This window comes from Colius striatus, unplaced genomic scaffold (assembly GCF_028858725.1).
Source record: "Colius striatus isolate bColStr4 unplaced genomic scaffold, bColStr4.1.hap1 scaffold_43, whole genome shotgun sequence".
In the NCBI taxonomy this organism is placed as follows: Eukaryota; Metazoa; Chordata; class Aves; order Coliiformes; family Coliidae; genus Colius; species Colius striatus.
The window spans coordinates 215,198-242,214 of record NW_026908524.1 but is presented as its reverse complement, the minus strand read 5'-3'; the positions used below and the strand labels follow the sequence as shown (position 1 = coordinate 242,214).

The following is a 27,017-nucleotide window of genomic DNA, read 5'->3' as shown; positions in this document are numbered from 1 at the left end:
TCAGTAACTCTCCACTTCAAAGGTTCCAGTGCACAGGTATTGCTGCACTTCTGCAGCACCGGTGCAGAGGCCAAGGAACTGTCAAACACAACAGGAAACTCATACAATCTTACAAAGTCCAACAACACTGTGTCCAAAGACACTGCTACAGCTACAGCTTCTACTGACTACTGCCTAAGCACTACTGCTGAGAACCTCCAGTGAAGGCGAGGGGCAGGACCTAGCCGTGCTCAGAGTCCTGCTGCTTAAGCCACTTTTCCCTGCAGAGACTGCAGGAGCTGCTGGATCCAATTAACGAAATCCAGCAGCTTCTGGAGTGGGAATGAGCAGGACTCAGTCCCTGCTGCTGTTGCCAGGGCTGAGCCTTGTGATGGCCTCTTTGGCCGGGCGAGTGTCGCAGCACTTCCTCCTGAGCGAATCCGTGACTGGACCCAGTTGAAGAAGTGCTGGGTGGAGGTGTAGACCCCAGGCTGCTTTGGTCTGGCACAGCCTTTCCCCCAGCTGGTCAGGCCCACGAGCCAGAAGAAGTTGGCGTGTGGAGCTCTGCAGACGAGCGGGCCCCCGCTGTCACCCTGCAGCACAGGACAGAGGGTGAGGGGGGTGTTGGGGAGCCCCAGCAGTGTGAGGGTGATGCTGGGAAGCCCCAGCAGGGTGAGGGGGGTGTTGGGGAGCCCCAGCAGGGTGAGGGGAGTGTTGGGGAGCCCCGGCAGCCCCACGTGGGCCAGGGCTGCGGGTGCTGCCGGGGCTGGCCCGTGGCTGCTCCTACCTGGCAGGTGTCGATGCCGCCCCGCGGGTAGCCAGCACACAGGTTGTAGCTGCGCACGGCCCCTCCGTACCACTCGCTGCTGTTGCAGAGCTTGACATTGATGAGGCGGACCTTGGCCTCCTGCAGCACGTCGGATGTTTCTGCAGCTGTGAGCATGGCAAAGAATTAGCCCCCAGCAGCTCTGGGCCACTTCCCCTCCCCTGTCTGGGCAGAGCCCTTCCCTGAGCCTTGGCTTTGCACCCCCAAAGAGGCACTCGACCCTTGTCTGATTTTAGGCCATGGCTCAGAATCATAGAATCCCAGATGGTGGGGTTGGAAGGGACCTCTAAACATCATCTAGTCTGACCCCTCTGCTCAAGCAGATTCCTCTAGATCAGGTCACACGGGAACGTGTCCAGGAGGGTTTGGAAGATCTCCAAGGAAGGAGCCTCCATGCCCTTCCTGGGCAGCCAGGGCCAGGGCTCCCTCATCTAAAGAGCAAAAAATCATCCCGGGTCCTGCAGCCTTTCCTGACGGGAAAGTCCCCTCAGCATCGCGGCAGCCTGAGGTAGCTCAGGCCCCTGCCTGCAGCCTGAGCCCGGCCCTCGGGCAGCCCGAGCCGTCTCCCCAGGCTCGCCCCAGGCACACAGGCGCTTTCCCGGGGGCACTCACAGCCTTCCGCGGTGTAGCCCCAGCCAGCGACGCGGCAGTCTGTGAGCTGCGACACCACCACGTCGGAGAAGTGAGTCACACAGGCCAGCTGCACGTAGTCGCTGCACTGCACGGGCTCGTCCAGCTCCAGCAGGGCGATGTCGTTCTCCAAGGCGCCTTTGCGGTAGCTCTCGTGGATCAGCAGCCGCTTGCTCTTGCGCACTTGGGCCTCGGGGCCCAGCTCAGACAGCCGGGTGGCCTCGATCACCATGCGCCACGTCGGGACGTTCCTGGGGGGCAGATGGGGAGCAGAGGGCTCAGAGGGAGCCCAGCAGTTCCCTGCCTCCAGCTCGCCGAGGGAGAGGCCAGGTGCCCCGCGAGCCCCGGGCTGCAGGAACGGCACCAGCCCAGCCCGTGCCGAGCACGGGACGGGAACTCTGCCAGTGCTGGGGGCACGGCCCTGCCCTGCTCCTACTCACCTGTACTTGTCAAAGCAGTGTCCTGCGGTCAGGACCCACCGGGGATGGATGAGGGAGCCTCCGCAGATGTGCCCGCTGCCCGCTGCCCCGGGAAGCTGGATGCTGACGATCCAGGGCCAGGCTCCCGGGGAGGCATCGCTGCCGCCCACGATGCGCGACAGCCCGTGGTGCTCAGCCAAGGGCCGGGTCCCGCAGCTTCTCCTGTCACCAGAAAGTCACGAGTGTCCTGCTGGAGGGCTGGCTGCTGCTGGGGCTGCAGGGCAGCCGTCTGCCCTCCCCACCGGGCAGCGCACGGACAGCGGGGCCGGGGAACCCTGCGCCCCGGCTTCTGCCTTCGCCCCGCAGACGAGTGGTGCCAGCAGCCCAGCTCCCAGCTCCTGGGGCTTTGGGAAGCTGTGGCAGGGCCATGGGGAACCAGTGAAGCCCATCATATCATCGAATCACACAGTCACAGAATGGTGGGGGTTGGAAGGGACCTTTAGAGATCATCCGGTCCAGCCCCCCTGCAGAAGCAGCTCCCACCTTGATCAGGTCACACAGGAGGGTCTTGAAGCCCTCCAAGGAAAGAGCCTCCACACCCTCCCTGGGCAGCCTGGGCCAGGGCTCCCTCACCTCACAGAAAAAACTGCTGCCCCAACCTCCTGACACCCACCCTTTAGATGTTTGTAACTATTAAGAAGATGCCCCCTCAGCCTCCTCTTTTCTGCCCAAGCTCCCTCCCAGAGCCACTTACCCACAGCTTTGCACTGAGGCACTCACAGGCCAGCAGCACAGGCCCAGCAGGACCAGGACAATCAGAACTTTCATCACGCTGACAGCACGTGGCAGCTCCAAGAGCCAAGGGCACGTCACCCCCAGCGCTGTGTCTGATGTCGTAGTGCTGATAGTGCCTGGAAAGCCTCGGCCGGGGCGCTGATGTCACAGAGCTGCTGGTTCCAGGGGGATTCTGTGTGGGGCACCACGAGGGGCCCAAGCTGGGAGGAGGCAGAAGCAGGGGTGGACACCTGAGGTCACACCACGCTCAAAAAGCCCCTTTTCCTCCTCTTTGCTCTTGGTTAAAATTGGTTTGGGAGCAGCATGACTTGTCAGAGAGCCGAGATCTGGGTTGTAGCCGCAACCCCAAATCTCCAGGGTGCTGTTTGGCTGCGCACAAGGGCCAAAGGCCTGTGTGTGTACTGCCTGCAGGAGGGAAATGCCACTTGGCTTTCCCTGGCTCTCGGTACCACCTCCTGTCCTCTCAGGATCCAGCATTTGGTCAGCAGAGAGCCTCAGCAAAGTTGTTTCACCTTAACTGCGGTGGGATGAGGATGAGGCACAGGAGGGGGTCCTGTTCTCAGGGACTTGTAAGGGTTGCTGGGTAGCTGAGTAGTTGTCGTGTGCAGTGTTCAGCGGCTTCACCGCCCCAGAGCTCCTGTAAGTTCAGTCAGTGGTGGCTACAGAGTGATGTCACTTGACTAGCCAGCAGCTATGTCGGGTGACTTGGACCCTGGTCTTTTTGGATTGCAGTGGGAACTCAGGCAGCTGACACAGCCCCTGTATTTACATGCTCACTGACTCACAGCGTCAGTAAGCACCAGGGGACATCCCACTAGGCTCATCCCAAAGCAGCCTCCATTGCTCCTTCCCTTGATGAAAAGCTGAGCCTTCCTTTTCTGGTAAATAAGCCAGTCACTGCATGGTTACTGAGCCCCTCTCACTTGCTGGCAGAATTTGCAAGCCTGGGACCTCGGACTTGCCTGACAGATGTGACAGTTTCCCTGGCTCTCGGTCTAAATGGTCTTCGTGGTGTTCTGAGGAAAAGGAACAAGAGCTCAGTGACACCTCGACGAGCAGGAAGAGCTTATGGTTACATCTTCCTCTGTCAAGTGCCCTCAGCTCAGTCTCTGCTCCCAGGTCTCAAGGGTCACCCCCAGACACAGGTCAGAGTGCCAGAAGCTGCTCTGCTGTCCCTCTGTGCTCTTGACCAAGGTCTTGTCTGCAGAGGCTGAAGGAAAGCAAAGAGGTGGGCAGCTGCTGCTGAGCTCTGATGTTTGGTACCTTACGGTGTGCACAGGTTTCTGAAGGTCTTGCAAGGAGGCCAGTGCTGAGGTGAAAGTGACTTTCCAGCCTAGGCCCCTTTTTGGGCTGAGACAAAGGCGACCATTGCTCTGCATCAGCTTTGCTCCTCATGGGTTGTGTTTCCTCTTTCGGCAGGTTCTTGCCCCCGTAGACTGTTTTCCTGGTGGAAAGCCTGACCTGTCTCGCCTGGTCTGCTTGTGTGGACGAGTCACTGAGGCTGCACAAGTGGCCTGCTGAACTGTGACAGGAAGGAGGCTGTTTCAAGGGACATTTTGAGTGCAGCTGGCTCCACATCTCCACCTGGCCCTTGGGATGCCCAGGAAACAAAAACATCAGCACCACCATTTTGCACCCTAAATGTGCACATGAATCATTCAAGTTCCTTTAGACACAACAGTGTCCAAAGTCTTGGAGTCTCTGAAGTGTGCCAAGGCGTGTCTCCCTTGCCCCAGAGAGATAAACTTCATCAGAAGGAAATCTAGGCTGGAAGAGGTGGTTTTCCAGTGCTCAGTGGTCACTGCACAGGACAGCTGCCACCCAGCTTGCAGAAGAAAGGGCACAGTGCAAAGCAAGCAGAATCAAACTTGACTGTGCTGTATATGAAGGAAACCTAAAATGCAGGTTCTGTGTGCTGAACACAAGAGTGTTCTGTGGGAGGTGGAACTGAAAATGCTGTGTGCCTGTCTGAAGGGAATCCCTTCAGGGCCAGTGCAGGTCGAATTCCCTGCACTAGATCATTGCCACTAGCAAAAGCTTCTCAGGGACAACTGTCCAGTGCTGCCTCTGTGCCTGGGGGCCCTCAGCAGAAGAGCATTTCTTCTCTGCACAACAGTGTGCTCTGACCACAGATGGGATTTTTAAAGCACAGCAAGTGTCAAGTTCAGCTTTAAGTCTTCCAACCCATCCAAGCAATTTGGGTATTTGGACGCAATGGGCAGAGGAGCAGGAGAGCCAACTGTTCCTGCTTAGCAGAGGGATGGGGAGTAAGAAACAACAAGGATTGTTCTAACCAATGATGAAACTCAGATAGTTCCAGCAGAATGAGCTGTCTGAGAAGGCTTCCAGGTGGTGTTAACTGAAGTCAAGGAGCTCACAGACGTACAGGAACTGGGGGGGTGCTGGGTTTGCTGATTCTCTGGAATTCTATTGGTAGCAAAACTGAGTGATGGTGTTTCAATGACGCAGCTGCCTGTTCTTTCCTGCTCTTCTCCAGCCCAGTGTTTCCTCACTAACCCAGCATCTGGAAGAGCAAACAATGGGTGCTTTAAAAGTCTCCCTCTCACTGCAGTGGTGACAGGTTTCTGTTGATCTCCTAAGGACTTTACTTTGGGTTTGGTTTGACATTTTGGCCACCTGGACTTGAGAATTCTCCCTCCCTTTTCCACCCGCCTTTTCACATTTGTTGCCTGGGATTCTCCCTTTACAGTTCTTGCAGGACATTTATCCAGACTCTGTGCTCTGCACTTGAAACAACCAGCAGATGATTTCCGATGGAACCTGAGGCTCTCTGCACTGACCTGATGCAAAGGCAGTTTGCATCAAAACTCCTCCAAAATCCTTTTTTTTCTCTCAGAATTGCACCAAAACCTCATTTTATCCCTCACAACTCCCCCAAACCCCACTTTTTCCCCTCGAAACAATTCCAAAACTCCACTTTTTCCCTCAAGATGGCACTTTTTTACCCAGCACTTCCCAAAAATCCCACTTTTTCCCTCAGAATAGCACCCAAAACCCACTTTTCCTCTGAAAATACCTCCAAAACCTCACTTTTTCACTCAGAACTCCACCAAAACACCACTATTTTCCTCAAAACTGCACCAAAACCCCGCTTCTTCCTCACAAAGTTCCCCAAAACTGCACTTCTCCCCTCAGAACTCCACCAAACCCCACTTTTTCCCCTCAAAACTGCACCAAAACCCCATTTTCCGCCTCAAAACACCACCCAAACTCCACTTTTACCCTCAGAATTTCCACAAAACCCCACTTTTCCCCTCAAAACCCCACAAAAAAAAATTGTTTTTTCAAACATCCACCCAAACCCCACTTTTTCCCTTTAAAAATTTACCAAAACCCCACTTTTTCCCTCAAAACTCCACCCAAATCCCACCTTTTCCCCTCAGAATTGCACCAAAACCTCATTTGATCCCACAACTCCACTGCTTTTGGCCCTCAGAAATCTACTCCATCCCCACTTTTCCTCTCAAAACTCTTCCAAACTACACTTTTCCCCTGCAAAACTGCACCAAAACCCACTTTTTCTCCTAAAACTCCAACAAAACCTCACTTTTGCTCTCAGAAATAAACAAAAACTCTACTTTTTCCCTCAGAATTGCTCAAAAACACCGCTTTTCCTCTATCAAATTCCACCCAAATCCCAACTGTTTTCCTTTAAAATGCCACCCAAACCTCACCTTTCCCCTCAGATTTGCCCCCACACCTCATGTTATCCCTCAGAAATCCCACAAACCCCCTCCCCCAGCACCCAGAGCCCTCCCCAGCACCCAAACCCCCTCCCCAGCACCCAGGCCCCCTCCCAAACCCCCTCCCTCAGCATCCAAACCCCCTCCCTATCCCCCTCCCCAGCACCCAAATCCCCTCCCCAGCACCCAAATCCCCTCCCTAGCTCCCAGGGCCCTCCTCAGCACCCAAACCCCCTCCAAAACTCCTTCCTCAGCACCCAAACCCCCTCCCTCAGCACCCAAACCCCCTCCCAAACTCCCTCCCCAGCACCCAACCCCCTCCCTAGCTCCCAGAGCCCTCCTCAGCACCCAAACCCCCTCCAAAACTCCTTCCTCAGCACCCAAACCCCCTCCCCAGCACCCTGAGCCCTCCCCATCCCCACCCCCCATCCCATCCCCCCCCCAATACCCCATTAACCCCTTCTGTGCCGCCGCCCTCCCCAGACGTGGACGAGTGTTCGGGCCCCCCCCGCTGCCAGCCCGGCCGCTGCCTCAACACCGCGGGCTCGTTCCGCTGCCTGTGCCTCCGCTGCCTGTGCCCCCCCGGCCTCTCAGTGTTGGGGGGTCGCGGGGGGAGGTTTGGGGGACCCCCCACCCCAACACACACTGTTACAGAATAAAGGTTTTGTATAAAATGAGGGGGGTTTGTTTCGCACCCCCCCCCGTGAGAAATGGACGGGCCGAGGGGAGGGGCGGGGCCTGGCGCTGAGGGGAAAAGGGGCGGCTTTGGGTCTAAAGGCGGGAAAAAGGGGGTTTTGAGAGGAAAAAGGGGTTTTGGGGTCTTAAGGGATAAAAGAGGGGTTTTGAGAGGAAAAGGGGGGGTTTGAGGGGAAAAATGGAGGCTTTGAGGGGAAAATGGGAGGTTTTGGGGTCTAAAGGGATAAAAGAGGGGTTTTGAGGGGAAAAGGGGGGGTTTGAGGGGAAAAATGGAGGTTTTGAGGGGAAAATGGGAGGTTTTGGGGTCTAAAGGGATAAAAGAGGGGTTTTGCGGAAAAAGGGAGATTTTGGGGTCTTAACGGATAAAAGGGGGGGTTGAGTCGAAAAGGGGGGTTTTGAAGGGATAAAAGGGGTTTTGAGAAGAAAATGAAAGATATGGGGGTCTAAAGGGATAAAAGAGGGGTTTTGAGGGGAAAAGGAGGGTTCTGAGGGGAAAAATTGATGTTTTGAGGGGAAAATAGGAGGTTTTGGGGTCTAAAGGGATGAAAGAGGTTTTGAGGGGGAAAAAGGGGGGGGTTGAGGGGAAAAATTGAGGTTTTGAGGGGGAAAAGGGGGGTTTTGGGGTCTTAAGGGATAAAAGGGGGGGTTCAGTCGAAAAGGGGGGTTTTGAGGGGATAAAAGGGGTTTTGAGGAGAAAATGGGAGGTTTTGTGGTCTTAAGGGATAAAAGAGGGGGTTTGAAGGGAAAAAGGGGGGATTGAGGGGAAAAACGGAGGTTTTGAGGGGATAAAGAGGGGTTTAGGGGTCTTAAGAGTTAAAAGAGGAGGTTTTGAGGGGAAAAAAAGGGGTTTTAGTAGGGAAAAGGGAGGTTTTGAGTAGAAAAAGGAGAGATTTGGGGATCTTAAGTGTCCTGGTTTAGGCCCATCAGGGAACAAAGACCACGATTAGCCTCCAGTATGGAAGAGGCTGAGAATTGCTCAAGGGCAGGGAGAGCTTAATTGCCACTTAAGGTTCAGGACAAAGCAGACCAGGCCACTCGGTTTGGGGAAGAAAACAGAGAAACAATTTAATGCAACGTCAACTAAAACATACCCCCAAAAACCCAAAACATAACCAAAATGAAACAACACAGAGCAATACATCAATGAAGAGTCCAACCAGCCTTTTGAAGAACACCTTCTTGCCACCCCTCCCCTCTTCCCGGGCTCAGAGCCCTGATCCCGGGGTTTTTACCTTGTCCCCCCCTGAACGGTTCGGGGGGGCAGGCAGTGGGGGTTTCAGTTAGTCTGTTCCCGATAGCTTCTGCCGTTTGTCCCTCCTCAGGACGGGTGAACTCCACTGTTTTCCTGTAAAATGCCACCCACACCTCACTTTTCCCCTCAGATTTGCCCCCACACCTCATGTTATCCCTCAGAACTCCCACACACCCTCACTTTTCCCCTCTAAATCCCAACAGAAAACAACTTGTTCCTTCAAACCTCCACCCAAACCCCCACTTTGGACCTCAGATAGTTACCAAAACCTTCCTTTTTTTCTCATAACTCCACCCAGACCCCCACACTTTCCCCTCAAGATTTCCCAAAAACCTCACTTTTTCTTTAAACACCCCAACAAAAACACATATTTTCCTTCCAAACTCCACACAAACCCCCACTTTTTCTCTCAGAATTGCTCCAAAACCCCACTTTTCCTCTCAAAACTACACCCAAATCCCAATTGCTTTCCCTCACAATTACCCCAAAATTACCGTCTTTTGATCCCTCAGAACTACCCAAAACCCCACTTGGTCCTTCAAAACTCACACAAAACCCCTTTTCTCCTCACATCTTCCCCAAAGGCCCTCTTTTCCCCTCAGAATTACTCCAAAACCTCACTTTTTCCATCCAAACTCCACCTAAACCCCACTTTTGCTCTCAGAAATTTAACAAAACCCTGCTTTTTCCCTCAAAACACCACCCAAATCCCACCTTTTCCCTCAGAAATGCCCCAAAAATCTCATCTTTTCCCTCAAAACTCCACCCAAATGCCACTTTTCTTTCTCAGAAATGTACTCAAACCCCACTTTACATCCTCAAATCTCCTCCAAAATCCTTGTTTTTCCTCTCAGAATTGCACCAAAACCTCATTTTATCCCTCACAACTCCCCCAAACCCCACTTTTTCCCCTCAAAACGCTTCCAAAACTCCACTTTTTCCCTCAAGATGGCACTTTTTTACCCAGCAGTTCCCAAAAATCCCACTTTTTCCCTCAGAATAGCACCCAAGACCCACTTTTCCTCGGAAAATACCTCCAAAACCTCACTTTTTCACTCAGAACTCCACCAAAACACCACTGTTTCCCTCAAAACTGCACCAAAACCCCGCTTCTTCCCCCAGAAGTTCCCCAAAACCGCACCTTTCCCCTCAAAACTCGACCAGAACCCCATTTTCCCCCTCAAAACACCACCCAAACTCCACTTTTACCCTCAGAATTTCCACAAAACCACATTTTTCCCCTCAAAACCCCACCAAAACACTTGTTTTTTTCAGAAATCCTCCCATACCCCACTTTTTCCCTCAAAACTCCACCCAAATCCCACCTTTTCCCCTCAGAATTGCACCAAAACCTCATTTGATCCCACAACTCCACTGCTTTTTGCCCTCAGAAATGTACTCCATCCCCACTTTTCCCCTCAAAACTCTTCCAAACTACACTTTTCCCTGAAAAATTGCACCAAAACCCACTTTTTCTCCTAAAACTCCAACAAAACCTCACTTTTGCTCTCAGAAATAAACAAAAACTCTACTTTTTCCCTCAGAATTGCTCAAAAACACCGCTTTTCCTCTGTAAAATTCCACCCAAATCCCAACTGTTTTCCTGTAAAATGCCACCCAAACCTCACTTTTCCCCTCAGACATGCCCAAAAACCTCCTTTCATCCCTCACAACTCCACTGAAATCACACTTTTTCTCTCACAATTGCGCCAAAACCTTATTTTATCCCTCAGAACCCCCCCCAAGCCCTACTTTTCTTCTCAAAACTCTACTAAAACCCCACTTTTTTCCACGTAAGAGGCAGGAAGGAAAAACCAGAACAGGGAGCTATCTTCAATCCCACCCATTTGGACTGCTCAGCTCCCACTGAAATAACACATGCCCTCCCTTAACGTATACCACTGAGTATGGGAGCTACAAGAAAGCAGGAAGGCAGACCCCAGCTACAGTAGTAAGTAGGTCTCCATGCAGTCTATCAGCCAGCACGGTGTCACATTTGCAGCTGCTTTCCTGTGGGAGCTATCTCCAATCACACTCACTTTGACTCCTCAACTCCCATTGAAAAAGTACACACTGTCGGTAGAAGTTATATATCTCAATGGGAGATATAGAAAGCACAGAAAGAACCACTTAAAAATCAATAGGTGTAAGGGAACTAAAGAGAAAAAGGGACAAAATGGGGTCAGAGACTAAAAGGGATGTGGAAAGAGAAGAAGAGAAGGGAACGAGGAAAGGCAAGGGAAAAAGGAAACAAATAGGGCAGCAAATGGATGAAAAGCAACAGATAAAATTAAAAGCAATTAAGGGAACGAGGGGAAAGTTGAAAATGAGCATCAGGGAACCACTATGGACGTGCAGAATGGACATCTAATATACTTTGGCAAAGACATTGGAGGCAAAAAACCATCAGCATGTCAAGAATTGTTGTGCTCATAGTGGGGTCAGCACAAAGGACACGGGCAGCGAGTCAGAAGGAAACAGGCTGATTGATCCTGACATCTAAAGCGTGAGCATACACTACACTCCATCCACCAACTGCATCCAGTCATGGACAGTAACTAAGGAAGAGACATCGGCAGGTGCCTGAGTTCTCATCACCCAGACCCGCAGTGGCTGGGGAGCCCCAGTGCAGCCAGGACTTGCAGAACCTGTTGCTGCAACTGGGGAGTCCCACGCAGCGCGTCCACTCGTAGGGGAGGTCTCCAAGAAGGTCCAGCTCTTCTCTTCTCGAATCAACAACGTCACATCACTCCCAAAGCGGGAACAGCTGGTTGCACACTGCATTGAGATCCCCCCCGGAGCCTGGCCAGGGCTCAGGGAGGAACCAAGGGAGTTTCTTTCCCTGTTCGGCTCTGATCATGTATTTTCACGCCAGGCCAGACACCTGGTTTCATGACCTCGACAGTTGCCTCCAAACAAGCAAAGGAATCTCGTGGCATCTCTCTTCACTAATGATTCTATTCTGTCTGGCTACGTCTGTCACTAATCATCTCACGTATTTCACTGATAATCAGACACTCACTTCATCTCCTATTTGGCTGTGAGGTTGATTAGAGGTCAGCTTGAGTTTGGGGCCTCAGCACTTCAGTTGGTCTTTTGACCTACAGGTGAACTCTCACAACATTTCTTTTCCTTTGTTGGCCACATAAAACATGAAATGAGACACGGAACAGAGATTAGAACAGTGACTGCAAAGCCACCAGGCATTGCCAGCCTGGGCCCACGGTCCTGTTCCATCCCGCCCTGGGCTCAAGATGTTGATCCATCATTTGGGTTGCAGCGGCCAAGCCAGCCAGGTGCCTTCTGAGGCACAGCCAATAGCTCCTCATAGTATGTGATGAGCAGCTCTGCCATCCACATTTGCTAACAGGAATCCACAAGTGATGACAAAGCATCTGCTTGACGTGGCCTGAGCAGAGCCGGGCCAAATACCAAGCCGAGGTTGCTGCCTGACGTGCTTTTCCTCATAGTCCTGCATAAATAGGGAAAAAACCCCAAATCCCCAGGAGTTAGAGGGTTTTACCACTTCTGAAATATTTTAGATACTAAAATATTATGTCTAAAGAGGCCAAAAGTCAGTAGAAACCTGACCCTTCAGTGCAGCAGCTGGGACTGACCCTTCAGTGCAGATGCATTGGGCAGCAGCTGGGACTGACCTTCAGTGCAGATGCATTGGGCAGCAGCTGGGACTGACCTTCAGTGCAGGTGTATTTGGCAGCAGCTGAGACTAAGGGTTTTCTAGACAGGGTGTTTTTCCCATGCCATTGGGTGAACACAGAGAATTGCCCCAGGGTTCCAAGAAAGCTCTTTTTTTGGGGGCTCATTTGAGAGTTATTTCTGACTCCACCTCAGAGCTCAAGATCAGGGATCTCAGTTGAGACCTGCCCACCAGTCCATGGGGTAAGAAGCCCATTGTTATCCACTGCCTCCATGGTGAGAGTCCTCCTGAGAAATGCCAGTCTTGATGAGTGGATGGAGTTGCCACCAACCTTCCTGTATTCCTCAGAGCTTTTCTTCAGAGCCTTTTCAATCAAGATGGTAGAGTTTGGCCTGGAAAGATTGGTTCTGGACAGTGAGGGCCTGGAGGGCAGACACACCAATAAACACCCCAACCATGTTCTCACTCCTCTTCCACTCACATGAGGCAGCATGTGCTCTGAACCCACCAAGGGAGCTGGACAGGGCTTAGAAAGCCCTGCCATGGGCTGCTTGAATATGCAGTGCCTCAGGGAAGCCCGAAACCCCCGCAGCACCTGCGGCTGCTGACCCTGCCTGGCACCGCTCTGTGAAACTGTCACCCTGTTGCCTTGGGCTGCAGCAGAACAAGCCTGTCCTTCCTTCAGATTGCTGGCATTTCTATCTCAGGCATGAAAGAGCCCATTGGTGTGGATCCTGGAGTTAGAAAGAGGCAGGAGACAGCCCACCCCTGCTTCCATCACCTTGCTGGGCTTCTAACGTGGCAACAGGCAACGCTGAGTTAGTGGTGTGGACTTTCAATGCTCATCCATCTCAGAGCTGGACACAGCAACAAGATGTTCTTTTAAGCAATTGTGTTGCTGTTACCATCCAAAGCATTCGCTGAATCCCAGAATGGCAGGAGTTGGGAGGCACCTCTGGAGAGCACCTAGAGGTGGAGGCCATCCACTGCTCTCCCCTCATCTACCCAGCCAGCCATGCCATGGTAGAAGGCCATCACCTTGGTTACACCTGGTACCTCTCTCTGTGCAAAAGTCACAGCTGCTGTGAAACTGGTGTTCTTCTCTGGGACCTGACACCAGTGCTCTTTGCACAACTGCTGAGCTGCCTCAAACTGCCACAGCCACATGAGAAATAAAACAGTGGAACTGCCAACCTGGAGACACAGGGCTGGGGAATGAAACAGGGGAGCTGCCAACCTGGAGAGACAGGGCTGGGGAATGAAACAGTGGGGATGCCCACCTGGAGAGACAGGGATGGGGAATGAAACAGTGGGGCTGCCAACCTGGAGAGACAGGGATGGGGAATGAAACAGTGGAGTTGCCAACCTGGAGACACAGCTGCATTTGAGCCTTTTCCATTTGGTGAGCACTGGTCAGTTCTGGGGAAAAGACAAAGACAAGACACAAGACTTTGCTCAGAGAATTGCGAGGTCCAAGAGCACAGACATCGTGAGCAAAGAGCAATTTGGGATGCAGTCTCAGGGCATGGAGATTGAGTAGGAAACCAATAGCAATATCTCCTGTGACCTTGGTCAGTTGTTGGGAGGATCAAGACTTCTGACCTAAATTTAGCCATGCCATGCTGGATCCCATCTGTGCCTACAGGAGAAGGGAAGAGACTGTTCTCAACTCATGGGATGCTCTGGCCTGTGTCTCTGATGGACAGAGCACAGAGCTAAGACACAGGGCTGACTTTGGGGAAAGGGCTGGAAGAACCTACTGGAGCTCTTTGAAAGTCAGGGACTCGTCCTTATGTGAAAAAAACCCAAAGGAGACTGTGCAGAGAGCTGTTAAATGTCAGCTCCAGCACGTGGAGAGACACGTCTTTAGTTACTGAACCCACAGGCAAGAACCAGCTCTGTCTGCAGCATCAAATCCCGCGGAGCCATTGGAATACAGACCCGAGGGAACGGTGCTGAGGGGCAGGTTTGGGATCCCAAAGCCGCAGAGCTGAGGTGCTGAGGGCCACGGTCAGTGGTGGCCGTGGCAGGGTGAGGGCAGGGCTTGGACTCCAGCAGAGCCCCGTCGGCAAACGCCCGGGCGAGGAGCAGCCCCAGGCGGCCGCGGGGCCGGGGCTGAGGGGACGCTTTGTCACTCGGGGCTGCGGCCGCACACTCACCCAGCCCCCGCCTCTGCCGCCCGGCCCCGCTCCCAGTCTGCCCCGGGAAAGGGACACGAGCGGGGCAGAGACTGGCACCGTCACACACGGACACCAAAGGATGGGGTCAACAGAAGATTCTAGAAGCCCCTGTGATGCTGGAAGGAAGGAAAACACTGGAAAGCAGCAAACGGATCCAAATGGGCTCAGAAAGAACAATGACAAACCAAAGGGTGTCGGGGAACTGCAGAAAAAGGGATGAAATGAGGACAGAAACCATGGGCACAGCAAGAATCGTTCTGCTGGGAGCGGGGCCAGCACAAAGCACACAGGCACCGAGTCAAAAGGAAACAGGGGCAGTTTTATTGACAACTCAAGCACTAAGAGAACCAGCGAAATAACACAACAAACGGAGCCCAGCGGCAGCGTGAGGAAGGCAGAGCCCCTCACTTGAACTCCAGTTACCCAGAGAAAATACATTCAAAACAATACCTAGAAAATACATGAAGGAAAGGACACGAGCAAACAGCAGTTATCACTGTCCACACCCGCTGTCCCTGCTGGCATCTGAGGCTCTCCTGATTCGCCATCCTCCCATGCACCCACACTCTGGAAATGCAGCTGCACGTTGGGTTTCCCCAGTTGCTTGTAACAAGAACTTTGATGTAAGGAAAAGCTCTGGGGAGCGGCGTGTTCTGTGAAGAGAGACAAGGAAATGCAGGCGTTCAGAGCAACAGTGCAGCCATATCTCCCCCTGCCAGCCCCGCTCCTGCTCAGGGATCAGGCTCCCCAAAGCAGCTGGGCATCCTCTGCACGCCGGCCCCGCTGGGGCTGCGCCTCCTTCCCTCGGCCCTTTGCCTCTGCTGCTTGTTCTGTGCTGACAGAGAGGCCCAGGAGGGGCTCTGACGCGTAGGGCAGCTGCTGGGCAGCCCCACCAAGCTCTCGCTGTCCCCTGGGCTCGCCTTCCCCTGCAGCCTGAGGGCAGGGGACAGAAGGGGCTGTGCTGGGAGGAGAGGACACTGTCCCACCCGCCACAGGCCACAGGACGCAGCACTGGTGCTGCCCGAGGGCTTTTGGCACTGGGCACCCCTCTTTCTGCAGGGCACAAAGGCCTTGTGCAGTGTCTGTGTGTGCAGCTGGCTCTGCTGAAGGCAGTGGCTGCAGATCTCTCAGAGCTTGTGCTCCCACCCGCCCGATCCTGCCCGTGTTCTGCTTTTGCTGCCACCACCACACGCTGCTCAGCTCTCACAACCCCACCAGGTCTCTCTCAAAGCGAGCCAGTGCCCAGGGAGACAGCATTCACACGCTGCCTGCTGTGCACTTGCAGGCAAACCCTTTTTGCTCCATGGCATCTCTCCCCCGTGCATAGGCCATGCCTTCAGAGGGAAGGGCTGAACGGCCTCTTTTGCCACGTCGTACGTGAGGGTCCCAAGCTGAGTTTCCTCTTTTCCCGACGCCTCCAGTCCCTCGGGGCAAAGCACAAGGAGAGCAGCTCAGATTCATGTCAACAAAGAGGCAACGTGCAGAATCACAGAACCAGAGCATCTCAAGGCTTGGGAGGGACCTGGAAAGCTCATCCAGTGCTACCCCCCTGCCAGAGCACGACTCCCTAGAGTAGGTCACACAGGAACTCGTCCAGCTGGGTTGGAATGTCTCCAGAGAAAGAGACTCCACAGCCCATCTGGGCAGCCCCTTGCAGTGCTCCCTCACCTCAGCAGGGAACAAATTCCTCCTTCTGTTTCTTTGGAACCTCTTCCGTTCCAGTTTGTCCCTTGTCCTGTCATTGGCCATCCCTGAGCACAGCCTGGCTCCATCCTCCTGACACCCACCCTTGATGCATTTGTAACATGAATGAGGTCACCTCTCAGTCTCCCCTCCTCCAAGCTACAGAGCCCCAGCTCCCTCAGCCTTCAGCACAAGAGAAATGCTCCACTCCATCATCTCTGTGGCCCTGTGCTGAACTCTCTCCAGCAGCTCCCTGTCCTTGCACTGAGGGGCCCACAACTGGACACACTGTTCCAGATGTGGTCTCACGAGGGCAGAGGAAAGGGGGAGCAGAACCTCTCTCCACCTGCTCACCACAGTCCTTCTAATCCAGCCCAGGATGCCATTGGCCTTCTGGGCCACGAAAGCACATTGCTGGCTCATGCTCATCCTGCTGCCCACCAAGACCCCCAGGTCCCTTTCCCCTACACTGCTCTCACAGTTCATTTCCCAACCTGTGCTGGTACATGGGGTTGTTCTCTCCCAGGTGCAAGACTCCACACTTGCCCTTGTTGAACTTCCTTAGAGTTCTCTCTGCCCATTCTCAGCCTGTCCACGTCTGGTTGGATGGCAGCACAGCCTCTGGGGTGGCAGCCACCGCCCCAGTTCAGTATCAGCAGCAAACTTGCTGGCAGTGCCTCTGTTCCCACAGCAAGGTCACTAATGAATAGATTGAACAGTACCGGGCCCAGCACCGACCCCTGAGAGACTCCACTAGACACAGGCCTCCAGCTGCACCCTGCCCCATTGGTCACCACTCTGCCTTCTGCCCTTCAGTCACTTCACACTCTACCTCATGGTCTGATCATCCAGCCCACACTGCCTCAGTTTTGCTGCCAGGATGTTGTGGGAGAAGGTGCCAGATGCTTGACTGAAACCCAGATAAACCACATCTGCTGCACTGCCACCATCTATCCACCTGCTTACATCTTCAGCAAAGGCTCTCAGGTTGGTCACACATGACTCCCCCTTGGTCAAGCCACGCTGATTGCTCCCAATGACCCTCTTGTCCTTTAACTGCCTGGAGACAGCGCCCAGGAGAAGTTGTTCCATCCTTCCCAGGGATGGAGCTGAGGCTGAGCGCTCTGGAGTTTCTCAGCTCCTCCTTCTTACCCTTGTTGCAGACTGGAGTGACATTTGCTCTCCTCCAGCCCTCAGGCACCTCTCCTGTCCTCCATGAATTACTGAAGAGGATGGAGGGTGGTTCAGCAATGACTGCCTCCAGCTCCCTCAGCACCCGCGGGTGCATCCCATCGGGGCCCATGGATTGATGCACATCCAGACTGCTCAGCTGATCCTGATCCCAGTCCTCAGCAACCAAACACAACTCCTCCTTCAACCTGACTTCCTCTGGAGTCTGGGGCTCCTGAGGGCAGTCTCCAGCAATATACACAGAGGCAATGGAGGCATTCAGGAACTCTGCCTTCTCTGTCTCCTCTGTCACAAGGGCACTCACCTCGTTCAGCACTGGGCCTACATTGCCTCTGGTGTTAGTTCTACCTGCAGTGTATTTGAAGAAGCCCTTCTTGTTGTCCTTGTCCTCCCTTGCAAGGTACAACTCCAGTGAGGCTTTAGCTTTCCTACTTGCCTCCCTACATCTTCTGACAACAGCCTTACATTCATCCCAAGTGGCCATCCCTTCCTTCCATCATCTCTAGACTCTCTCCTTCCACTTGAGTTTGCCCAACAGTTCCCTGCTGAACCATGTGGGTCTCCTGGCTCCCTTCCTGGACTTCCTACCCGCTGCATGCTCTGATCCTGAGCCTGGAAAAAGGGACCTTTGAATACAGACCAACTCTCTTGGGCCTCTTTGTCCTCTAATACCCTGTCCCACAAGATGTCCCCTAGCAATTGCTTGAAAAGGCCAAAGTTGGCCCTGCTAAAGCCCAGGGCTGTGATCCTGCTTGGTATTCTGTTCCTACCACACCAGATCCTGAACTCCACCATCTCATGGCTGCTGCAGCCAAGGCTGCTCTCGACCTCCACCACTTCCACCAGACCCTGCTTGCTCATGAGCACAAGATCCACTAGTGCTCCTCTCCTAGTTGGCACATCCACCACCTGCGTCAAGAAGTGATCATCCATGCACTGAAGGCATCTCCTAGACTGTAAGTGGCAGCCATGTAGGTCTGCCAGCAGGTGTCTGGGTAGTAGGATGTGCTGCACCAGCCCTGGTACCCACCCGCCCTCTCCTGGCCAATGGCCACAGCCTACTGCTGCCTGGGGAGGAGCTCAGTCTCTGCCTTGAGCTTTGGTCAAAAACCCTGAGGGGCTTTGGTCAGAATAAGTCTTGAGAGGGGTGAAAGCTCTCGAGCCCCTGAAGCACCTGGCTAGGGCACTGCAGTGCTCAGCAGAGAGCAGGGCAGCAGCCTCAGAGGAGCACAAAAGCAAGCGAGTCCCTGCCACGTCCCCCCAGGGCCAGATGCAGCCAGAAGCACCCAGCACACACTTACATAGACAGCCACGTCTCTGGGAGCACTGCTGACAGCCACGGACAAGGAGCCTTCCTCAGGGACGTGCTGCAGAGCCACGGCACTCAGCTGGACTCGTGCTGGCAGCCTGATGACAACCTGGCCAGAATGCCCTGGGAAACACCAGCGCCTGTCCCGGGAGACATCCGTCTGCAAAGCAGCACAGGACAGCACTGAGACAGAAGCGAGTGCTGGGGCCAGCGCCGCTGCTCCTCTGGCCTGGAGCACAGGCGCCGTGTGCCTGGGGCTCTGCTCCAGCTGCAGGAGGAGGCACTGCCATGGCCTTGTGTGGAGCTGCTTTTTGCTTGGCAACAGGGGAAGGGAACTGCAGCGCTGTCCCTGTAAGCAGCTCTCAGAACATGCCCTGGATCTGAGCTGGATCCACCTCCAGCCCAGCCAGGCCAAGCTGGTGCCTCTGCCATCACTACTGAAGAAGCGAAATCTAAGCCAGAAGAGGAGGTGGTACAAAATGGAGCAGAGCATGGGGATCCCAGTCAGAGAAGGAGGAAGGAAAGAGCAGCACTGGACCAGAGACCCCTCTGTAGCCCGTGGTGAGAGAGCAGCTGTGTCCCTGCAAGCCGTGGAGAGCAATGGCAGGGCTGAGAGGCACCAGCAGCTCTGGGTCAGTGCACTGGTAGGGAAGAGGGTGGCAGCGGGGTCACAGCAGGGCCCCTCAGTCCTGCTCCGCTCCCTTCCTGAGGGAAACTGCTGGTTTCTAGCAAGCCCTGCCCTGTCTTGGAGCTCTGGTTTCAGGAACCTACCAACGCTGTGGGCTTCCACAGGAGCAGTGGCAGGTAGGCAGGCAAGCAGCACTGATGGTTTCTGCTACAGTACCTGCAGGATGGTATCAGGCCCATCCTCAGGGTACGTTCTGCTCAGAACAATGTTGAAGATGCAATTCCAGCTGCACCTGTAGGTCTTGGAAGTTCTTGTCAGGTCAATGGTGGCACCTGTGAGGAAGGGAGAGCAGATGACTGCAAGAGCCACAGATCAGGAGGCCTCGGTGCCCCGAGATCAGCTGAGCAGCTCCAAGCCTGTCACTCCTGTCCCTGTGGCAGGACAAGGGCTGAGGGTGCTGGGAGACAGCAGGCGCCCATGTGGGTGTCAGCAGAGCAAGGCTGAGGGCCTGCTGCACCGGCAGCAAAGATGACCCAGCCAGTCCCCTTCCAACTGCCATGGAGAGGAGCAGAGTCCCTCCATCAGCACAGGAACGTGTGTGGGGGCAGCAGCAGGGGCACACACGGGCTGAGGGCAGGAGCGGGAGGCTCTCTGAGAGCCACGCTGCCACAGCCTTCCTCTTGGGCTGCAGTGAGCGTGGCAGCTCCCCCACTTTGGAGAGCAGTGCCTGGAGCACAGTCTCCTTGGGGCTTGCTGCACACAGGCACGGGGCAAGGAGATGGGGCTGCCTGTGTCCTTACCCAAGCTTTTTAGGGCCCAGTTAGACTTGATCATGTCTTCTAAACTCATCCCCAACGCTCCCTGGTCGTCTTCCTGGGAAAGCCATGAAGGAACACAGAAAAGGCCATCAGCAGGCTGCTCAGTGTGCCTGCTGGCACCCAGAGATGCAAAAGGTCGGCGTCAGCAATTGGAGGCAAGCCTTGTCCATGGAGCTGAGAGCTGCTGCTGCTGACCTGAGCCACAGAGGCTGAGAAACACTGTCTGAGGCTGTGGCTGTGAGCTGGGCTGACGAGGGTTCCCACACCCTCATGGGCACCCTCCATGCTCTCCAGGTCAGCTGGGAGATGGGCTCAGGCCCTGCCAGCGGTGGCTGGCCCTCTGAGCGTGCCTGGAGCAAAGCCCTTCACAGGCAGATTTCCCTTTTCAGGCTGAAAAGCCAGTGTTTGGATGCCTGCTGCTGACAGAGAGAGAGCTGGCAGAGCAGCGCCCAGGAGGAACACATCCTGTGCTCACCCTTCAGCAGTGCCAGCAGCTTTTGCCCAAGGGAAGGGCTCCAGGAGCACCTTCCAAAGGCCTTGACAGTCATGCTGGGAAGCAAAGAGGCGGAGCAGACACGGAGACTGCATTTCAGCAGTCTTTCTGCTGGGGACCTTGCTCTCTGTCTGGCTGAGAATGCAGGCGTGCTCTCGCTGCCATCACACAGCTCTCTCGAAGGGCTGTTTCTGCACAGCTGGGAAGCGCAAGAGCCTCGTCTGGCTTTGCTCTCAGGGCCCTCCCACACCTGCATGGTCTCTTGCCACAGCTGGGGTTCACCCTTTCCCTGTGCAAGTGGCTGGCTAGTGACTGTGCCAGCGTGGCCAAAGTTTGGGCCTCTGGCAGATGTGCGAGAGAGAGTGCCAAGGGGCTTTGCTCTTGGTTCTCCCTGTGAATGGCCACAGCCCCAGCAGTGCCCAAGCTGCGGTGCCCAGGGGGGAGCAGGGGGCAGCTGCCTGGGGAGGCCTCTCTGCTCTCTCCTTGGCTTGTGCTGGCCCTCAGACCTTCCCTTTCTCCCCCTGTCTCCAGCAGAAGCACGCAGCACGTACCTAGCAAAGGTGTTGGAGGGTGGCAGCCGGTTCCACAGGCAGACTGCCAGTGTGCAGGCGAGGCTGAAGATCATCCCTGGGCAAAGAAACCAGAGAAAAGTCAGGCCTGTCTCTTAAGGCCTCTTCTCAGGGATGAGAGAGTGTTTTGCCTCCCTGCAGGGACACAGGCAGAAGACAAAGGCACAAAGGGCAGAGGAGCCTGCGCTTCTCCTGCCGCTGCTGCCACGGGCACAGCTCAGCTCTCCCAGCTCATCCCTAGGACCTGGCAGCAAGCAGCAGTGCTGAGCTTACCTGGAACCTCTCGGGCTCTGTGGTACCACACCACAGGCCGCTCTGGAGCAGGGACCGAGCTGGGAGCTGATGGCAAGCTGACATCCAGCTCTACACTGATGGTCCTATGGCAGGAGAAACAAAAGAGGTGCCGCTTGCCCACTGTCTGCAGGCTGCATGAGCCAAGGCCCTTGCCAGCAGCTGGGCTCTGGCAGCCTCCCAGGGCATGTCCCAGCTGCAGAGAGAGAGGGCAGCAAGGCTGGGCTGCTTCCAGGGCTCTCCCCTCTCCTTTCCCCATCCCTAGCTTCACAAGGCCTGCAGTGGGAGGAGAGGAACCAAGGTGGCAGCAGCCCAGCCAGCAGCCCAGCCCCATTCTCCCCTCATCCCTCCCTGCACCCCCTCGGACCTGCTCGCCTGGGCTGGCTCCGCTGCCTTTCCTCTGGCTTCCGCGAGGGCCGTCGGCCTCTTGCCGCCGTTGCCTTTCTTCTCGGCATCTCTGGGCAGAGACAGGCTCCCTGCTCACACCCCAATCGAACCACACAATCCTTTGGGTTGGAAAAGCCCTTTGAGCTGCTGCAGTCCCAGCCCTCTCCTCACCCTGCCAAGCCCAGCACTAACCCACAGCCCTCAGCACCTCAGCTCCACGGCTTTGGGATCCCTCCAGGGCTGGGCGCTCCCTGGGCAGCCTGGCACAGGGGCTGACACCCCTCTCAGGGAAGCAGACATTCCTTTATGGCAGCGCTGGGTGCACGGCGGATCGCTCCACTCAACGTGCCCCTGTGCAAGGAAACAACACTCCTCATACACATCAGAGAAACCAAGTGATGGTCTTGTACTTGGGCCTCACTGACACTGTTGGGAAGCTGTTTCTCTGCTCTGTTGTAAGGCTCTCTCCCTCAGCCACCCCCCAGGCTGGTTTTAAGGGCCTCAGCTCACAAGTGTCTGCACAACAGAGAAGTGGCCATTGGTGCTTTGAACCCTGTGCTTGCAATTCTCTCACTATTCAACTCAACATCCAACTCAGGTGTGTATAAAACAGCAAGTGAGGGTAGGAACTTGAGGACTGTACATGAGAAATCTCTCAAGTCTGTTATCAAAGAGACTCCTGAGGAAGAGCAGTGAGGTCAAGAACAGGGACACTCATGGGGGCAGGAATGAGGGTTCTGACAGGCCCCTCAGACAGCCTCCCCCTCCCATATTATGATGGGTTCATCAACAGAAAGACAGCCTGGGGCTGGGAAGGTGGAAGATCACATTGCTCACACTCGCAGCCTAGGACCAGGAGAACTCTGTTCAGACCTTCTGGCAAAACTTTCCAAAACTCCATGTCCCAAATAATCTTTAAGTCAAGGATTTGACAGATTGACAGAGCCCAGAGGCTGGTGATCAACGGCACAGAGTCGAGTTGGAGGCCTGTGGGCAGTGGAGATCCACAGGGATGGGTTCTGGGGCCAGTCTGGTTCAACATCTTCATCAACCACCTGGGTGAGGGGACAGAGGGACCCTCAGCAAGTTCCCTGCTGGCACCAAACTGGGAGCACTGGCTGATTCACCAGAGGTTGTGCTGCCATTCAGTGGGATCTCGTCCAACTGGAGAGTTGGGCAGAGAGGAACCTGCTGAGGTTCAACAAGGACAAGGGCAGAGTCCTGCAGCTGGGAAGGAACAACCCCCTGCACCAGGACAGGCTGAGGGTGACCTGCTGGAGAGCAGCTCTGCAGAGACAGACCTGGGAGTGCTGGCTGAAAATAAACTGACCATGAGCCAGCAGTGCCCTCGTGGGCAAGAAGCCAATGGCAGCCTGGGGGCATCAAGAAGAGTGTGGGCAGCAGGTCAAGGGAGGTTTTTCTCCCCCTCTTCTCTGCCCTGGTGAGGCCTCATCTGGAGTCTTGTTTCCAGTTCTGAACTCCCCAGCTCAAGAGGGACAGAGAACTTCTGGAGAGAGTCAAGCACGGGGTCACCAAGATGATCAGGGGACTGGAGCATCTTTCATACTAGAAAATGCTGTGGGACCTGGGGCTGTTTAGTCTGGAGCAGAGGAGACTGAGGGGAGATCTTATTAATAGATACAAATATCTAAAGGGTGGGTGTCAGGAGGTTGGGGCAGCACTTTTTTCGATGGTATCTAGCCACAGGACAAGGGGTGATGGGATGAAGCTGAAACACAAAAAATTCCACTTAACCATAAGAAAAATGTCTTTCAGTGTGAGGTGAGGGAGCCCTGGCCCAGGCTGCCCCGGGACGGTGTCGAGGCTCCTTCCCTGGAGCTCTTCAAGACACATGTGGGACACGTTCCTGTGTGACCTGATCTAGGTGGGACCTGCTTCTGCACGGGGGTTGGACTGGATGATCTCTAAAGGTCCCTTCCCAACCCCCACCATTCTGTGATTCTATATGCAGAGCACTGGGCAATGGGGCATGGGAACAGTGGGATAAAGACGTAGCAGAAGCCACTTGGGTGGTTAACAGCAGAGGTTCAACTGATCGTCCTGGTCCTGCCCAAACAAAACCCCTGCACACTGTGGGAGGGGAAAGAGGTCCCTGGAGTGCACCCAGGGCAGTGGCTGGGGAAGGCAGGATGGGCTGCACCTTGTAGGAAGGGCTCCTGGAGCCTTGCTTCAGGATGGGTTTCCCACGCACTCACAGCCTCCTTCAGGCATCCACCCGCTCCAGCGTGGGCTCCTCCACGGGCTGGGAGTGGCTCTCTGCTCCACCAGGCACCTCTCTGGGCTGCAGGGACACAGCTGCCTGAGGTGAAGCACAGAGAGATGCAGAGTACTGACAAGAAACACCAAGCGTGAAACCTCCTTTGTTTTTTCACGCATGCCAAAGAGATTTGCATTCTCATGTAGGCACTTGGAGTGGAAGCAGGTGCACAGATGAGCTGCAAAGCTGTGCACAAGCAGAAAAAGGGCTGCAGGCAGCTGGCTGCTGATGGGAGCTGGAGACAAGAGTCCTCCTTGGGAAGAGGCAAGAACTCAACTCTGGTTGAGTCAGAGAGACAGTCTTTGACTTGTGTGAGCTGCTGCTGCCGCCAGCTGCCGGAGGCAGCACGGCCACGTTCTCGCCAGGCCCCCGGAGCACAGTCTGTGCTGCAGTTTGTTGCGGGAGGGGTGTCCCATCCCTGCTTGTGCCTCCCTCCCCTGCTGGCCCCCTGTGTGGTGCCCCACGCAGAATGGCCCCCGCCCCAGCGCCCGCAGGCAGCGGCTCTGTGACATCAGCCCCGGGGCCGAGGTGCTGCGGGCAGCGCCAGCACTGCGGGCATTGCATCGGCCGCAGCGCTGCTGGGCACGAGCCCTCCCTCGGCTCTGGCAGCTGCCGCGTGTTGCCGCAGCAATGAAGCTTCTGCTGGTCTTTGTGCTGCTGGCCCTGTGCTGCTGGCCTGCGAGCGTGGCAGGGGACAGCTGTTGGTAAGTGGCTGTGGGAGGGAGCTGGGGCAGCCCTTCCCTGCAGGGTGCGCCGGTGCCACGAGCTGTGAGCCAAGGGTTCCCCAGCCCCGCTGCCCGTGCGGCGCCCACTGGGGAGGGCAGACGGCTGCCCTGCAGCCCCAGCAGCAGCCAGCCCTGGAGCAGGACACTCCTGACTTGCTCTTTGCAGGGGGAGCTGCGGCACCCGGCCCCTGGCTGAGCAGCCGTGGCGCGTGGTGGGTGGCGTGAATGCCCCCGTGGGGGCCTGGCCCTGGACCGTCAGCATCCAGAATCCCTGGGGAGCGGGCACCGGGCATTTCTGTGGAGGGAGCCTCATCCATTCCCAGTGGGTCCTCACTGCAGGACACTGCGTCGACTTCTACCGGTGAGTAGGAGCAGGGCAGGGCCGTCCCCCCGGCACTGGCAGGGGCCCTGTCTGCGGCCCGGCCTGCCGCTGGCGTGCCAGGGATGGCGTGTGCCGGGCACGGGCTGGTGCCGCCGCTTCCCGGCAGCCTGGGGCCGGCGCTGCCTGGAGCCCAGGGCACGCCGGGGCAGCCGTGCCCTCCGCAGCACGGCTCGCCTCTCTCCCTCGGCCAGCAGCAGGCAGGGCACCGCTGGGCTGGGCCGGGCTGCAGCGCACGGCTCCGCTCCCTCTGAGCCCTCTGCTCCCCATCTGCCTTCCAGGAGACTGCCGTGGTTTCGGGTGGTGGTCGGGGCCAACCAGCTGACTCTGACGGGCCCCGAGGTGCAGGTGCGATACACCACGCGGGCGCTGCTCCACCAGAGCTACTTCAACGTCACCGACTACGACATTGCCCTGCTGGAGCTGGACCGGCCCGTGGAGTGCAACCAGTACATGCAGGTGGCCTGTGTGCCTCACCCCGCCGACGTGGTGGTGTCCCAGCTGAGAGACTGCTACATCGCTGGCTGGGGCCACACCACCGCACAAAGTGAGTTCCCCTGGGGAAAGCGCTGCTGTGCCCAGGGCAAGCCTGGCACGCTGGGGAGACGGCTCGGGCTGGCGCGGAGCCCAGGCGGGAGCCAGAGTCAGGCTGCGGGGACGGGCGGCTGCAGACGGGCCTGAGCTCCCTCAGGCTGCCACGGTGCTCAGGGCTCTGGGACACCTTTCTCGTGAGGAGAGCACCTGGAGCTCTCTGACCTTTGAGAGGAAACCTTCTCCATGCTGAGAGATAGCTCAAGGGCTGGGGTTTAGAGGCTGGGGCCAGGTTGTTTTGGCTGGGGGCCAGTGACAGGACGAGGGGTAAGGGGCACACGCTGGAAGACGGGAAGTTCCCCTGGAAGAGGTAGAAAAATGTCTCTGCAGTGAGGATGCTGGAGGCCTGCACAGGCTGCCCAGGGAGGCTGTGGAGGCTCCTTCCCTGCTGGTTTCCAAACCCACCTGGACACGTTCCCCTGCCTCCTGCTTGAGGAGAACCAGCTTGAGCAGGGGCTTGGGCTGGATGAGCTCTCGAGGGCCCTTCCCACCCCCAGCCTTCTGGGACGCTGTGATTCTCAGCCACGGCCCCAAGGCAGCCCCACGGGAACGATGTGTCCGATGTCTCTTTGGCAAGGTGCAAAGCCAAGGCCCAGGGAAGGGCTCTGGCAGCCAGGGGAGGGGAAGTGTCCCGCAGCTGCTGGGGGCTAATTCCTTGCTGTGCTCGCAGCCCACGGATCCGACATGCTGCAGGAGGCCAAGGTGCGCCTCATCGATGCCAGGCTGTGTAACAGCAGCCAGTATAACAATGGGTCCATCCACAGCTACAACCTGTGTGCCGGCTACGCGCAGGGCGGCATCGACGCCTGCCAGGTAGGAGCAGCCGCGAGTCAGCCGCGGCAGCAGCCGCAGCCCTGTCCCACCTGGGGCTGCTGGGGCTCCCCAACACCCCCCTGAGCCTCTGTCCTGTGCTGCAGGGTGACAGCGGGGGCCCGCTGGTCTGCAGAGCTGCGGGCGCCAACTTCTTCTGGCTCGTGGGCGTGACCAGCTGGGGGAAAGGCTGTGGCAGAGCACACAGGCCCGGGGTCTACACCTCCACCCAGCACTTCTACTACTGGATACTGGAACAGATGCGCTCAGCAGGAAGGGCTGCTGCTCTCACCCGGGCGTGGAGACGTTTTCCCAGCACCTCATGGCCCTTTCACCGGCCAACACAGGCACCAGCCGCGGCACCAAACCCGGCGTGGAACTGGAATCCAACCAGCTCAGGACCCTTTACCTGGGCAACATTTGCCCCAACTGCAGCACCAACACAGGCACCAAACCCATCGTGGAACTGGAATCCAACCAGCTCAGGACCCTTTACCTGGGAAACATTTGCCCCAACTGCAGCACCAACACAGGCACCAAACCCATCGTGGAACTGGAATCCAACCAGCTCAGGACCCTTTACCTGGGAAACATTTGCCCCAGCCGCGGCACCAACACAGGCACCGGCCCTGACACAAACCCCAGCACCAGCGGGCCAGGTTGGGTCCTGCCCATTTCCCCTCCAGAAGCTCAGGGATTTCTTTAGGCGGGTCCAGGAGCTCCTGC

General features: G+C 56.1%; 1 protein-coding gene across 1 annotated transcript; it reads right to left on the bottom strand.

Moving 5' to 3' along the window:
- On the bottom strand, positions 1–26,615 carry LOC133629402 (acrosin-like). Its single transcript, XM_062020049.1, has 11 exons — positions 26,584–26,615; positions 21,104–21,207; positions 20,813–20,888; positions 20,244–20,317; positions 19,167–19,282; positions 2,728–2,849; positions 1,876–2,076; positions 1,418–1,686; positions 767–912; positions 354–572; positions 1–78 (listed from the first exon to the last, which is right to left on the bottom strand). The coding sequence occupies exons 1-11, from the start codon at positions 26,613–26,615 to the stop codon at positions 1–3; spliced, it is 1,437 nt and encodes a 478-aa protein (XP_061876033.1).
- Positions 26,616–27,017: the final 402 nt, after the last annotated feature.

Coding starts and splice junctions, on each gene's coding strand:
- LOC133629402 (XM_062020049.1), bottom strand. CDS start 26,615: ATGAGGTGCTGGGAAAACGTCTCCACGCCCGG. Junction 19,283..20,243: donor GCTGCTGGCACTGCTGAAGG/GTGAGCACAGGA, acceptor CCTTCCTCACAG/GTGCCACCATTGACCTGACA. Junction 573..766: donor GCGGCATCGACACCTGCCAG/GTAGGAGCAGCC, acceptor CCTGTGCTGCAG/GGTGACAGCGGGGGCCCGCT.